General features: G+C 50.4%; 1 protein-coding gene across 8 annotated transcripts in view; it reads right to left on the bottom strand.

The window, feature by feature from the left end:
- Positions 1–10,728, bottom strand: part of DOCK5 (dedicator of cytokinesis 5) — a 79,559-nt gene extending 68,831 nt beyond the window's left edge. For all 8 annotated transcript variants that reach the window (XR_007779344.1, XR_007779343.1, XR_007779342.1 and 5 more), the window contains exon 1: positions 10,446–10,728. Coding sequence is in view for 4 of the 8 variants with exons in the window: in XM_030232526.2 (XP_030088386.2) it covers positions 10,446–10,488 (43 nt within the window). In the remaining 4 variants the exon portion in view is untranslated. The remainder of the gene's footprint in view (positions 1–10,445) is intronic.
- Between the last annotated feature and the right edge of the window lie 4,414 nt (positions 10,729–15,142).

The following is a 15,142-nucleotide window of genomic DNA, read 5'->3' as shown; positions in this document are numbered from 1 at the left end:
GGGGATCTTTCAGGGCCTTTCCAGCCCCAAACTCCCTGGAATTGTGGGGGTTCATGACTTCAGCACTCCCTGGTCCAAGCTGACCTCACATAATGAATGCACTCCACATCTCTAAACTGGGTTGTCTCAGAAGTGAGGATGACATCACCTGAGCAGTGACATCATCTGTCTCTGCAGGAGGAGGGGACATGCCCTTTGTCATCTGGATGCTGCAGCTGTTGGGTTTTACACTCAGCCTCTCTTTGGGAACCAGGAGAACAGCAGGAAGAGCCACTGCCCTCCAGAGGCTTCCAACACCTCCAGCCTCAGAGTGTCCAGGAGCCAAACCCAGGTGAGTCTGTGCCCTGCTCACCTACCCAGGACAAGGACTTGATGCACACTTGATCAAAGCCTGAAAGATTTCCCTGATTTCCTCTGAATAATGGATGATCTTGGAGTGAGACAGGCAAACAATCAGAGGTTTTACAGCCTCTGTCCTGACCGAAGAGCCCAAAGGGAAGTGATTCCCAGATGTGGGAGCAGGGAAGGCTTTCAGCCATGCCCTCATCATCTCTGGGCTAATCCTGTCTCACTCCCCATCCGGGGCTGGATCAGATCCTGGGCTCAATGGTTTAATCTCCTAAAGCCTGGATTGCTTTAGGAAAAACAACCTCCCAGCCCAGCCCATGGGAATGGGGAGGCTTTCCCAAGGTTACACAAGGCTCCCATGGGATGATCCCATGGCCTCTTATGGCTTTAAACACCCCCAAACCCACAGGCAGCTCCACAAGAGTGCTCTGGAACAGGGACAAATGAGTCCCTGGATTTTAATTAGAGCTTCTCAGATCCAAAACAGGCAAACTGAGATCACTCAGAACTGCTGAAGCACAAGATATCCTGATTGTAAGGGGGAAAAAACAGATAATATCTGTATTTTCATGTCTGCAGAATCCCCATCAGCCACTTTCCCCTCAAATATTTGTTGCAGAGTGTTTACACCATGGTATCTGTGTAAAAATAACAAATGTTCAGTTCTCAAGAGTGCATCTGAACTGCACACAGGACACAGACACCCTCAACACCCAGATCTGGGCACAGCACAATTTCACCCCAGCACAAACTGTTTTGTCTCTGAGAGTGCTCGGGTGGAAGGAGCCAAACTTCAGCTGCTCCCGTGCTCTGACCCTCACAGCCACTCTGGTTTATTTTCCACCCAGTGAAAACTCACACACAAACCTTTTGCTGTGTCATTTTCTTCACTGGCCTCTCCATTTCCTTTATTATTTTCACTCTGAAGGGCCCTTGGGGGTTTAAAGCTCAGATAAGGAATTAATCTAGATGAGCTGTCTCAGCTCCTGTCTGGAGCGAGTGCTGTGAGCCAGAGGAGAAATAAATCAGTGCTGCCAGTGGAGGAGCAAACCTGCTCCTGAATTTACAGCACCCAACCAGATCTAGGCCGTGATTTCAGAAAAAAGAAACCAACAAAACACCCAGACCTGCAATTCCTGTCCCCTTGGAACACCAGGCAATGTTCCCCTTGCAGAGACACAGCTGGAAAAACAGCCTGCCCTCTCTTCACACCTCTGTACATTTTATCAGCTTTAATGCATCTGTGCTCTTCAAGGTTTGGCCAGGAAAGGTCGGGCCAGATGATCCTTGAGGTCTCCTCCAACCTGATCTTCCCTGATGCTGTGATTGCCCAGGCTGGGCTTTGGGGAATGCCCAGCTTTTGCTCCCAGTGCATCCCCGTGAGAGCAGCACGTGAAAAGGGGAGATAAATAATGAAGCTCAGCCTGAGCATCAAACAGTTCTGAAGGCTGCAGAGTTCCAGGTCTGGTGATCCCGGCCAGGGACCCTGTCAGGGTTAAAGGGGCTGATGCCACCTTTGTTCTGCCTCTTTGGGATCCCAGCACCAACAGCCAGACTGAAGAATCCTAATCTCCCAAAACTACACTAAAACATTCAAATAATCACCCTGACCCATGGAATTGCTCCAGCATGACCACAGCACAAAGGGTTTTGCCACTGGTTTTGGTTTTGGAGGGGCAGAGCCTGGTTTGTGTTCAGCCCAGCCTGCTGGCCTCACAGCAATGGACACACCTCAGCTTTATATTATGGTTTTCCTTTGTTCCTTTGGACAAAGGCACTCGGGAGAACACAAAGCCATTCTTGGGGCTGTGCCCTCCACAAGAAGGAGTTTATACCCCACAGTACTGTGGCACTAATTCTGGTTTAATAACTGCACACCCCTACCAGGGCTCTGAAATCCAACTCCACAAAAGCAACCTCTGATTTAATTCTCATTTTTACAGCCTGTGAGGATGCAGTGTTTGTTTACAACACCCACTCAACTGCAACTGGATTTTACCAGGTCTGGCTGTAATTACCTTTTCTCCTCCGAGCTAAAAGTGCAATTTGTGCTTGGGTACTTTAAGTACAACATAGTAATGTTTCCAGTGAAATTTTCAGGCAGATTTGTAAAAGCAAGACCCCAGCACTCCATAAATTGGACTGCTCAGCTCGTTTATAACTTGAAAGCGTGTGGCACTCTCAAAAGAATTAACTGAATTTGCCACTGGCTTGAAATGACTGTCCCAGTTCTCACTGGGCAAAACATCAAAGCAGGAGGAAGAAAACTTGGAAGTGCCCCTGCCCAGAGCTGTGAGTGCTCCCAGGCTGAGCTCTGCTGTTTGCACACTGCAGGGGCAGCGAGGAGGGGGTTAAGGAGGGAAACATCTGAGCACAGGCTCCAGCTGTGCCTGGGGGCTGAACTGCACCAGAAAGGTGCCCTGAGCTCCAACTTCATCACAACCAGCACATCCAGGCCAAAGCTGAGGAACCCCCCTTGGCAGCTGCAAACAAAACCCACCTGAGTCAGTGGGAATTTGTAACAAGGGCTCCAACACCTTCCCTGCCCAGCCAGGGCTCAGCAGGAGACAGAGCAGCTCTCCCACAGTCTGGGGAAAGAGCTCCCAGCACAGCTCAACCCTTTTGGAGAAATTTGGGATTCAGTGCTGAGGGAGTTTTTAGCTCCACTGGAAACCCCAGAGCTCTCTAGAGCAGGCAGGGGTAACAACAGGAGAATTCTGGCATGCACAACAGTGGGACTGCAATTCTGCTCACCCAAGGTGGACTTTGGGGCAGACTGACCTTCCCTTAATGGCCTGGGGCTCACTGATCCCATCCTGCAGAGCAAAGCCCATCAGGAACTGGCCCTGCACACACTGGCTCACAGCTTCTCACCTCCAGAGAAATGGGAATTTCAGGGCATTTTTCTCTTGTCACCTATCCCAGGTAACAAGAAATGGAGGAATAGGATTGAAATGAGGAGCAGGAAATCTTGGCAGGGAATGGGGGTGTGGGTCTTCCACTAGAAGCAAAAAGCCAAACAAGAATATTGATCCCTTTGCTGCCAGGAACAATGAAGAACAAACTGCTCCAAAATTTGCAGTAAGTTTTAATTAAACTGCCTGAGATGCCAGGAGATGAAGAATTAAGCACTGAAGCCTTCCCTACTTTATTCCTTTACATCAAACTCCATCTCTCAGCAGCTTGAAGCCCCCATGGCATTGCCAGAGCAGGAGAATGGAACTGCTGGAAAAATTGGGTGAAATAAGCTAAAAAACCAAAAAAACAAAAACCAAAAAAACCCCAAAAACAAAACAACAAAAAGAAACAACAAACAAAACAAAACCAAACAAACAACCCCCCCAAAAAAGCAGTTCTCCAGAACTAAATGGCCACTACTTGCCCCTGACATTCTGAGCCACTCAGAACTTTGGAGCTGAAGCCATAAATGGCTTTATTGCCATGGAGGATCAAAGTTCCAGACCTCCCAAGAGCAGGAATCGTTATCTCCACTGCACCTTGATGAACCTTTGGCTCAGACTCAGCATCTCCAGGACAAGGGGCACTTGCATTGCACCAACACCTCCCAAAATTCAGAGTCAGTGAGCACAGCACGCTCCCCACAGCACCAGCAGCACTGCTGGGTTTGGCTGTGCTCTGTGACAATGTGGCAGACACCATCTGAAGCAGGCTGCCAGAGAATGAACCCTTTAAATGGTGCTTCCCCCTCCAGTCCAGGGAGATCTCCCTGGGAAGAACAGCCTGTACTGCACCAAAAAGACATTTTTTAATCATTTTAGCAACTGCTCCAACTAAAACTCTGCAACATCCTCCCTTTATAGAGGCAACCACAGACTGCCAGCCCAAAAAGCTGTTCAGTAACTTGTGTTTATGGGCTGGTTTCATTAGCAGAGGTTTGCTGGCAGATGCACCCAACTCCACGGCAGGAATTCAGGCATCAGCAGTGAAATGCACCGGACCTGAACCATCCCCTCAGCTCCACAGCAAGGGGGGAAACGTGTTCATGGCTGTGGGCTGGCGTGGTTCTAAGCTTGGACATGGCTGTGTCTTTAATGCCCTGGCAGAAATAAGAGCTTTTTTCTTTAAAAGCAATAATTGAGAGAAATGTCCTACCGGTCAAGTGAAGTGCAAGTTGAAGAGCAAAAAATGTAATTTTCAATTAAAGTTTGCAGGTAGAAGGGGTGTGCATTTTTCAAAGCTGAATGACAAGGATTATTACACATGAGGATAAAGAATAATATACATTGTGCACTGTCACTGTTGCTTGACCAATATATTTACATTTTTCTCAGTTCATGAGTGTTTATTTTGCTTTTCCTCTCCTAACTCGCATTTGCAGTTGTGCTGGCAAACACAGTCCCTATGCCAGAGGAAGAACCATGAGAGCAGTCAAGAATTGCTGTGAAATTCAGCACTGGTCCCACACCCAGCTCTGGGGAAAGCTGGTTCCTATGATCTCTTGACACCTCAGAACAATTAATCCACATTTAATCAGCAGGACAGAGCTCAGCCCAAGCTCCAGAAGCACCCAGCAGCTCTGGATGCCTTTTAGAGCCTCCATAAAGGGATTTAATTGTTAGAAAGATGAACTGTGGGACAGTTCCTGAAGGTGATGTCAGTCACAAACTCACCACAAGTCACAAAACACTTGAGGGAATATTTCTTTTCAAAGTAAGAGTAAGATAAGGAACGTTGACAAGTCTTGTTCATGGCAATGAGATGCCTTTGAAGTCCACAGGATTAATTTCACAGGGAATTACTTCAGCAATAGAGTGGAAATCACCAAAAACAAGAGAAGACAGACCCTGGCTAATACGGATTATAAAAAAAATAGAAAGGACTATGGAAGCAAGAAGCAGCACGGCCAAATTTCACATCAGATCAACTGCAGACACAGCAATAATAGTTGTGGAACTAGGTCAGAAATGAAGTGTCATCTGCTGGGCAGATTCAATTCTTTGCTGTTAACAATGCCAAGGGTTTGCTTTTCCCCACTGGGAATTTTGCTGGCATTGCCATCAGCCAATTTTTAGCCACGTATGATGATAAAGCAGGAGAAATGAGCAGAGTGTTTGCAGGCATGGGAAGGAAGGTGGGCAGCTCCAGCAGGAACGGGGGGATTGGCTTTGCCATCCTCTGAGCCCCTGCAAGGAACCAGAGGCACAACAGGGGATGGGAGCTCCGAGCCAGAACAGGAATGGTGGGGGGAAAAGCAAGGAGCAAGCTGAGACAAATATGGATTTTGCCCTAACTTGACACGATGCACAACCCCCAGCACTGAGAAGGGCTTTGATCCCAGACTGTCTGAGCAGAGAGCTCTGCAGGTGCCTGGAATGGGACAGGGAGCCCAGCACCCCTGGAGATGCCTTAGGCTTTAGCATTTCTATTTCCCAGATCCTGTCCTGCCTTAGTGCATCCCTCTGCACTCCACAGGGGTGTCAGTGACTGTCCTCACTGCTTGGGCACACAGAACAATCCCTCCAGGCCTGAGATCCAAGGACACTCTGCTGCCTCAGGCCCCAGAAAGCATCAACAAAAGTGAATGGGGGGAACAAACTGGGGGAGAATGACTTCATTACCTGAGGCTGTAACTGGACAATTAACCCCTGATATGTAAATGAACCAAACTCACACCTGTCTGAAAAACTCGTGACCACTGAGCACCCTGGAGGCTGCTGACTGCCCAAGGTGCATCTACTGAAGCCTTTAATATTATTTTTATTAATATTTATTTATTTGTTAATATTTATCTGTAATTATTATTATTATTAAATGTATTACTTAGTATTAATAATTATTTATTAATTTGTTAATACTGATCATTAATTATTTTAATTAATGTATTTATTATTAATAAATACCCACTTGATTCTCTAACTCTGTCTGGCCCCTGCTCTCGGCAGCCACTCCAGGACATCCCAGGAGTCAGCACAAACCAAACCCCAGAGAGCAGCCCTGTCCTGAAGCTCCCTCCCTGCCCCATCAGTCACCCAGGGCTGGAAGCCCTGCCTGGCGTTTGAGGAGCTGCTGCCCCTCCTGAGCCATGGCTGAACCAAGCACCAGTGGCACGGGACAAAGGAAGGACTTCAATGCTCACCTTCAAATCAAGCAGCCCAAACTCTGCTCCAGCCAGCCAGGACAGGTGCCAGGGCTGGGAGAGGCCACCAAAACCTGGCAGGGAAATTCCAGGATAATCTCCCAGCTCCCTCCCCAGCCCCACCACACACACTCTGGAACAGCCACACTGCCCCAAAAATGAGGGTGAAGGAATCATGGAATGTCCTGGGCTGGAAGGGACATGTGGGATCAGTGATCCAGCCCCAGGCCCTGCACAGACACCCCAAAATCCCACCCTGGGCACCCCTGGAGCGGTGTCCAAACTCTCCTGGAGCTCTGGCAGCCTCAGGGCCGTGCCCATCCCCTGGGGAGCCTGGGCAGTGCCAGCACCCTCTGGGGAAGAGCCTTTCCCAAAATCCAACCTAAACCCCCCGGCACAGCTCCAGCTGTCCCACCAGGACAGCAGAATCCCCCCAGCCCTCCCAGTGCATCCAGGTGCAAGCCACCACCTTCACCAGAATGCAAATTACTCTGGTTTTAACATCTCAGAGCTCTTCCAAGCAAACCTGGGTTAATAATTCCCAATTCTGGAAGCTCAGATTTGTGTATTCACTGAACAATTGGTGCATTTGCAGCTCAGGCTGCACAAGGATGAATAAACACTTCACATCCTGTTGGTTCATAGTCAGAAGGGCCACCAGAACCTGGTGTGCCTGATCCATCATCACTGCAGGCACCTGGAAAGCACCTGGCCCCAGAGGCAGCACTGCCATCCTGCCCAGCACTGCCACTCCAGCAGACAGGGGTCAGGAAAAGGGACCTGGCTGCCTGTTCATAATGGATTTATTACAGACCAATTTAGGATTCCACAGACTCCAGGTCCTCTCACTCCATTAAGGCTTCAGGCCACAAAGTGAGGAACAGCTGATGAGCAATGACAGAATTGCTTTTACAAGCCAGGTGTAGCACTGGAGGTAAAGTGCACATCCAGGTTACTGCCAGCAGAAAAAGAAAGTAATTACATTATTGGTTCCTTATGCTCTAAGTTAATAATTTTAAAACAAATAGATAAGAAAAGTTAAAAGTCTTAGGAATTCACTAAGGTGTTCTTTCCCTCAGAGCCAAGTTCTTTGACTGGAAGGAGTCTTTGTGAAGGGATTTCTGCAAATGACAGCTCCTTTTGGAGAGAAACTCATGACCAGAACAGGTTATTGTGTTCAGCGTGGCCCAAGAACTGATCAGCTTCCCATGAAGCTGCTCTTTCAGTCTGCCCTCAGAGCTGAAGCCTGTGGCAAGGAGGCTCTGTCAGATCCTGTGGCTCAGGGAGGAGATGCTGCCTGGGAGCTGCTCCGTGGTGTTCCTGTCCCTCCCCACATCCCATCTGTCACTTGCTGGGGAATTCACTGCCAGGGAGAAGCTGCAAGAGCTGCAAGCTGCTTGTCTCTCACATTTGCTTCCCTAAAAACTGCAATTCCCAGTTTTGCCCTCCCTGCTGCTGCCACTCCAAACTCAGCCTCTGCCATCTGTGGGGAAGGGAGCCCTCCCCAGCTTTAACCAGTTCAGGGCAGAACAAACCCAGCAAATCCACTGGGACTCACAGTGCACAGATCTGTACAGTAGAAGCCAGGACAGAAACCCTGCTGAAGGGCAGAAATCAGACAAGTGACACTGAATCACAGGGCTGACTTCCTGGAATTCCCCACTACACTGCCATGACTTCCAGGGGCATGTTTCAAATAAATCCAAGTAGCTCTGCAGAAGTTTCCAAAGCAGAGACCACCAGCAGCTACAATTTGGGTGTTCTTTTGCAGAATTCCAGACTATTTAGGATGGAAGGGACCTCTGGAGTTCATCCACTCCAAGTCCCCACCCAGGCAGGGCCCGCTGGAGCAGGTGACAACAGGAATCATACAGGTGGCTTTGGGATGTCACCAGAGAGGGAGATTCCAGGCCTTCCCTGGAGCTGTTCCACAGAACATGGAAAAAGTTCTTCCTCATGGTGAGGTGGAACTTGTGTTTTATTTATGGCCATGACTGGGAAGGCTCTGGCACCATCCTGGCACCCTTTGGAGGTGTTTACACGAATTGGTGAGATCCCCCCTCAGTCTTGTCTTCCCTTTCTGAACAAAAGCTGTGTTGTTACACTTCATGCCTGGCCGGGATCTGTCACCACCCCACACAAACTGGGGCATTTCCCTCCCTGCAGCCACTTCAGCACTGGTACAGTCCCAGCCCAAAAGCCCAAACCTCCCTCTCAAACCTCATCAAGCCCTCCCAGGTAACCCCAAACCAGCGAGAGCTGGGCCCTCGAGCACAGCACGGGATGCACTTGCTGATAAGACACTCATCAAGTCTGCAAACAGCAAATTGACAAAATTACAATGCAATGAGTCAAACACTGCCTGACAAAGCCAGGCAGCACCTCAATAAATCTGGCACTGCCTGAGGATCAAACTGATCAGTCCTGGCTGCAAATGAAACCCCAGAGCTGCAGCAGGGCAGCCCCCATGTCACTTGGGGAAAGAAAAAGACGTTTTTCACCCAGCTGATCACCCAGGACTCACGGGATCCATCCCAGCACACACTTTTTGGATGGAAACATGCAGGAAGAGGCATTTTTTCCCTCCACCCTGCTTCTCCTCAGGCCAGTGCCTTTCTGGGAGAGGAGCTGTCACAAGGAGCAGCTGGCTGAGGCCAGCAGGAAAACTCACCCCGGAAGGTAATAAATAAAAGGGAAGTCAGAGGAGTGCCTCTGATTCATCTGCTGCCCAAGGCCATTCAGAGCTGGGGAGCAGCTCAAAGGTGTGCTCAGAAAACACCAGCAGAGCCAATCAGCCCGGCAGGATATGGGTTATCTGATCATCCACCAAAGTTTGGAAGTTCCAGATGCCCACAGCAATCTCAGCAGGCCATGCACACACTACCATGGTTAAACAGCAAGAAACAAAGTTCAGGGTGTCAGCACTCCACACCCTGCCAGTTACCTGGAGAAACCAGATAAGGCTGTAAAATGTCTCTGCAGCTCCTGCGAGGAGCTGAGCTGCCTCCTGCACAGCCACTCTGAAGTGGAGGGGTCACCCAGCTCAACTGGCTGTGAAAATCATGCAGGGTGAGGTTTTTCACCTACAAACTCACACGCTGAACACCCTCAGGGGAGCAGGGGTGATGAACACTTGTAAGCACGAAATTAGTAATTTTTTCTCACATTGAGAAGTCCAGTGCTGAGCACCAGTGGCACAGATCACTCTTAGTAACATAAATTATCAAAAGCTCTCTGTGTCATAAGTGGCTTCCTGCCAAATGTTCCCTGCCCAATTCTCACCACCAACCTCAAAACTGTGGGTTTAAAACTCTCAAGCAAAGCGGAATTTTATCAGCAACACCACAGAGTTCTGTTCCTGTTAGACACAAGTGAGCCAGCACTCAGAAAAATCCTTTTAAACAGGAGGTACAAGGTGTCAGTCACAGAATCATGGAATGGCTTGGGTCGGAAGGTCCTTAAAGCTCCTCTGGTTTCACTTCTGCCATGGGCAGGGACACCTTCCACTATCCCACCTGGCCTGGGACACTTCCAGTCAAGTTTTCCCCATCCCTCACCCCAAGTCAAGATTTCCAGCCACTGGCAAAGCCATCACCCGGAGCCCTCAGTCTGCCCATGACACCCTCTTTATCCTTTCCCAACCACATCTCCTTCCAGGCACACCAGGAGGCAAATTTTTTCTGCTGTGCTAGAGCTTTTTTCAGTGTAAGACAAGGAGAGGCAAAAGGATAAAAGTCAGCCCTGAACTTTGAGGGATTCCTGGAAGCCAGCGCTGGGCACACACCGTGATGGATTCGGGGAGCGGGCACTGCCGGACCGGGACCGGGAGCGAAAGGAAAGGAAGGGAGAGAAAGAAAAGGAGGGAAAGGGACGGGATGGAAGCGCACGGATGGGACGGGATGGGACAGACGGAATAGGAACAGAGGGAAGGCACGGAGCGGGGACAGAGGGATGGGAAGGGGCGCACAGCTCCGGGGTATCCCGGCGGACACTCACTCACCGACCCCGTACTTCTCGCGCTTGGTGGGGATCCAGCGGGCCATGCCGGCGGCTCCGGGGGCACCGGGGGGTTCGGGGGTCCCGGGGCTTCCTCAGCGCCGCGCCTCGCCCGCCGCAGCCCCGCGCTGGAGCCGCGGGCCGGGCTGCTCAGCCATGCCCCGCTCCCGGCCCCGCTGCTGCCTCCCAAACCGATCCCAAACACGCTCCGAGAACTCCCCGACACACGCCCAACTTCGCAGCCTCCCCCGGCGCGCCGAGCGCAGGAGAGGGCGGAGAGAGCCAGCAGCAGGAGGAGGAGGAGGAGGAGGAGGAGGAGGAGGAAGAAGAAGAAGAAGGGAAGGAGGCGGCTCTCCCCGCCCCCGGCATCACCTGCCCCGCACGGCCCCGCCCCGGGACACGGCCGGAGCCGCGGCGGGGCTGCCTCGGGACTGAGCCGGGTCTGGGTTCGGTAGCGCTGCCTCCAGGGTTTGGGTGGGAGCGAGCAGAAATGGCCCCGCTGGCTCTGGAAATGAGGGGATTCACTGTCAGCCAGAGCCTGGGGGTCAGGGACAGGCTGGGGGTCAGGGACAGGCTGGATTTTGGGAAAGGCTCTTCCCCAGAGGCTGCTGGCACTGCCCAGGCTCCCCGGGGATGGGCACGGCCCCGAGGCTGCCAGAGCTCCAGGAGTTTGGACAGCCAGGGGTGCCCAGGGTGGGATTCTGGGGTGTCTGTGCAGGGCCTGGGGCTGGATCACTGATCCCACATGTCCCTTCCAGCCCAGGCTATTCTGGGGTTCTACAGAGTCACGGCATGGTTTGGGTTGGATGGGACCTTTGTGCCCATCTCACCCAAACCCCTTCCACCAGCCCAGGCGGCTCCAAGGCTGCTGTGCTGTTCAGAGTAACTCATTAATAGCTAAGAAAACAACGAGGTTACTCGAAAAGCACTCCAGGCATCTGGGAAATGTCACAGGGCCACACTTGACGGGAGACTCGATGTTCTAGAGATTGACTCGGCGCTCGGTGACGCAAAGCCCCACTCCAGGGCCAGGAGCTGCCACTCCAGAAAGGGCTTGGTGGTGAAGCAGCTCCAGCTGGTGACACGGGGACCAGCTGAGCACGAGCTGGGTCCTGCAGGGCCAGAGTAGGGCTGGCTGGATCCTGCAAGTGTGTGGGCTGGGCTGGCAAAGGTCCCCGGACAGGGGTGCTCAGTAACGCCTAAAGAGGTGTTAAATCACGTTGTTCACCCAGCCTTAGGGCCAAACTGAGGAGATCCAGGTTCTGCCCATCTCTCCAGGCTGTAGTAACTGGATGTGGTCTGTTTTGGTGCCTGTGGAGCCCATGGATTCATGGAACAGTGGGGCTGGAGGGGACTTAAATCTTATCTCCTTCCAGCCCCCTGCCATGGACAGGACACCTCTGTCTCTCATGAAGGAGAGCAATGGTTATTCAGAGTATTTTAACCTGACCACTTCTAAAATTGCATTGAAGTGTGAAGATCTGGAGAGATCATCACATTTTTGATTGTTTTACACTGCAAGTGAGAAGCAGCAGGGCAGAGTTATTGCCCAGCCCTCGGGGTGCCCTGGGCAGATCACTTTGGGTCTCTCTGATCCCAGCTTGGTGTGTTCAGGAAGAGTTTTCCATCCTCCCTCCTCTCTCACCTGTGTTTCCAGTAAGTTCAGTTTTCCTTCCTCTTCACTGGCGCCTGTAAGGGGCAGAGCAGCCTAAATAAGAATTAATTATCAGCAATTAGCTCTGACAAATGAACCCAAACAAAAGCTGAAGGCTGCACACAGGACGCTCGATGTCACTCCTAGGCACAGTCCCACTGAACAGTGCCCTGGTTTTTGTGACAGGTGCTGATCTGGCACCCCCAGGAGCAGAGCTGGCTTTGTCACACACACACAGGGTTACTCAGCCAGGATGTGCTCCCTGTCACACCCAGTGTGCAGCAGGCAGCCAAATGGGGGAAATGAATTCATAGAAAATTGTGGAAACCCAGAGCACTGGGAATATTTCTGTGTCTGCTCTGGGGTGCCCTGAGCCCCAGGGGAGCTCTGACTTTGACCCTCATCCATGGAGAAAGTTTCCTGGACTTCAAGATGGACTGGAATCCACAAAAGTGTGAAATAGATTATAGAGAGCAGTGTGGGTGTGTCACTGGGTGAGAAATTGAGGGTTTGGGGTTTCTAGTGTGTTGTGGATGGAAGCAAGATGGAGAGCACAGGGTGCTGTCCTGGGTTTCTTCTTCATGCTGCTTCTTCCTCCTTCTCCATGGGTTTGGGTGGCAGTTTGTGATTGGGCAGAAAAGTCCCCATTGCAGCTCTGTGGGATCAGTTACTGGGTAAAAGGGAAAATAATCTAGGGGCCAGTTCTTAATTGGATAGTTTAGTCTTAAAAGACCTTGGAACAAGAGATTGTTGGCCATTTTTGTGGTGTCTCTCCAGTGCACTGAGCCTGGCATGGACAGAGTGCCCAACTTTAGATAAGATAATAATAAACAAGAACATAAGGACCAAAAAAAATCCAATGCCTCTCTCTATCCTGACACAAAACTGCTCCAGGAGGGTCTCCCTCGACAGGGGAGCCCCTTGGGAGAGCCCAGCCTGAGGCTCAGAGGTCAAAAAATGAACAGAAAATTCATAACCCTGCCCCAAACCCTGCCCTGAAATGATGTGTGGGTCTTGTCCCCAGGGCTGCTGCTGGGGAGAGGCTCCCAGAGCTGCTCCTTGGACACGGCAGCCCAGGGGCTCAAGGTGCTCCTGAGAACTGCAGCAGCACCTGAGGGAGGACAGAGGGAAAAGGAGACGAGATTTGCAAGCTGGAGCTGCTCAGCTGATTTGTTATTTATAAAACACCAACTTAGGCAGCCAGCCTCGCTCAGACCTGGTTCTGGCACAGAAAATCCTGGTTCTCATGCAGACAAAGCTGCAGTTCCTCTGGTTAAAGACTGAGTGGGGCCAGGGTGGGTTTCCCTGGAGCTGGAGGCTCACAGAGAGGCCCCTCCTGGTGGGATGGGGGTGTCCCAGCTGTGGGAACAGAAAATATTCATGGGTTTGGCAAATCCTGAAAGATTCAGCCAGGCTTTATAAGTGGGAACTTCACATTGCCAAGGGCTTTGAGGCCTCCACGTGAAGAGCAGTCACTGGGGTGTCAAGACAGTTAACCATGATTTTCTAGGGCTGATTTTGGACTACCTGGATTTCAAAATATTCCCTGCTATGGTTGGGGTGTGGCTTTTCAGTGGCCTTTTTGTGCAGAGTATGGCAGCAAGAGAAGCAGAGGAGAATGGGGTTTTTGGATCACCCTGCATTCCCTTCCATCCTGGGAATGCTCCATCCATCACCCTCCAGGACTGATGGTTAAATCCTGTCAAAGTTTCAGTGCTTTGAATGGAATATTCCTTGCTGAAATTCAAGGTGCCCTCTGTGTGCTAACACCCAAAATCAGTTACAATGTTTTTCCTCAGCAAAGCAAAACCAGCTGTTTCTTTCTTTAGAAAGGCAGTTTTATTTCTTTTTTAATTTATTTTATTTTACTTGGCCTGGGCATTGATTTCTGCAGCACAACCCCAAGAAAAAGAGCAGAAACAGCTCCATGAGAGGTGTCCTGTAAGGGACAGGAGGGGGACTGAGGAACCTGCTGAGATCTGGGGCCAGATCATTAAAGAAGAAAAGTTTTCATGGAGACACCGACTCTTTTTCAAGGCCTCCTGAATTCTGGCTGCCAGTTTTCTGCTCAGGAGTGGAACTGACAGCCCAGACCCTGATTTTACTGTAAGATTCCTGATTTTGAGATAAGCTGCCTGAGCTGTGCCAGTGTTTTTCCAGCCCAGGTGAAACAAATTCTTGGCAGCGAATGAAAACCAAAGCAAGGCATGAAAGGCAGGCAAGTAGCAACTGGAGTGCTGCTTTTACCCAAGTGGGGGAACCTGGGGAATGCTCCATCAAATACCAGGATTTGCACATGTCAGGGAGCGAGCTCAGCTCCACTGAAAGGTGGAGTTACTTCAGGAAGTCTTTTATTTCATTTTTTATCACCAAATCCATGTTTTCCTTCTCATTTTCTCTGTTGCTTCACAGGGCCATTGGTGGGGAGCCTGTTCTTCTCTGACCCCAGCAGGAGCAGTATCAATAATTAAATTCTAACTGAGGCTACAGCAGAAAGGAACTCTCAGCCACATCAAACCCCCGGTTCTGAGGGCACGGGACAGATCAGAGCTGGGGCAATTTGGGTGGCTGAGCTTCACCCACATTTTTAGTGCTCTCCAAAGTCACCTTACTCCTGGGTCCTTTACAGCTGAAAGAGCAGCACATTTGCAAACGATCAGGCTGCAAAATCAGAACCTTTCTCTACATTTAGAAATGTCTCCAAGTTTCTAAATGTGGAGTTAAAGTCATTAAACGGAGCCCTGTTCTTACAGACTTTTCTGAAATCCTTTTTTTTTTTTTTTTTTGTGGCACAACTGAAGTTTAAGAAATGGAATTCTGGTGCCCTCCTGTGTCCAAATCAAAACTACAGCCGGTAAAATGTTAGTACAGCTAAAATGATGGGAAAAGAAAGAAAAACAGGATTTTTTTTTTCTGGGATAATGCTTAAGAACTCTCCTGGATGAGTCTGGACCCTCTCAAGCCAGGTTCTGTGCATGTACAAACAGCAAAGAGGGCCCTTAAATAAACCAGGTTATAGTTTAGCAAGAGAAAGGACATGGAAACTG

This window comes from Serinus canaria, chromosome 22 (genome assembly GCF_022539315.1).
Source record: "Serinus canaria isolate serCan28SL12 chromosome 22, serCan2020, whole genome shotgun sequence".
Lineage (NCBI taxonomy): Eukaryota > Metazoa > Chordata > Aves > Passeriformes > Fringillidae > Serinus > Serinus canaria.
The sequence above is the reverse complement of the archived record's forward strand: the minus strand, read 5'-3'. Positions and strand labels throughout refer to the sequence as shown.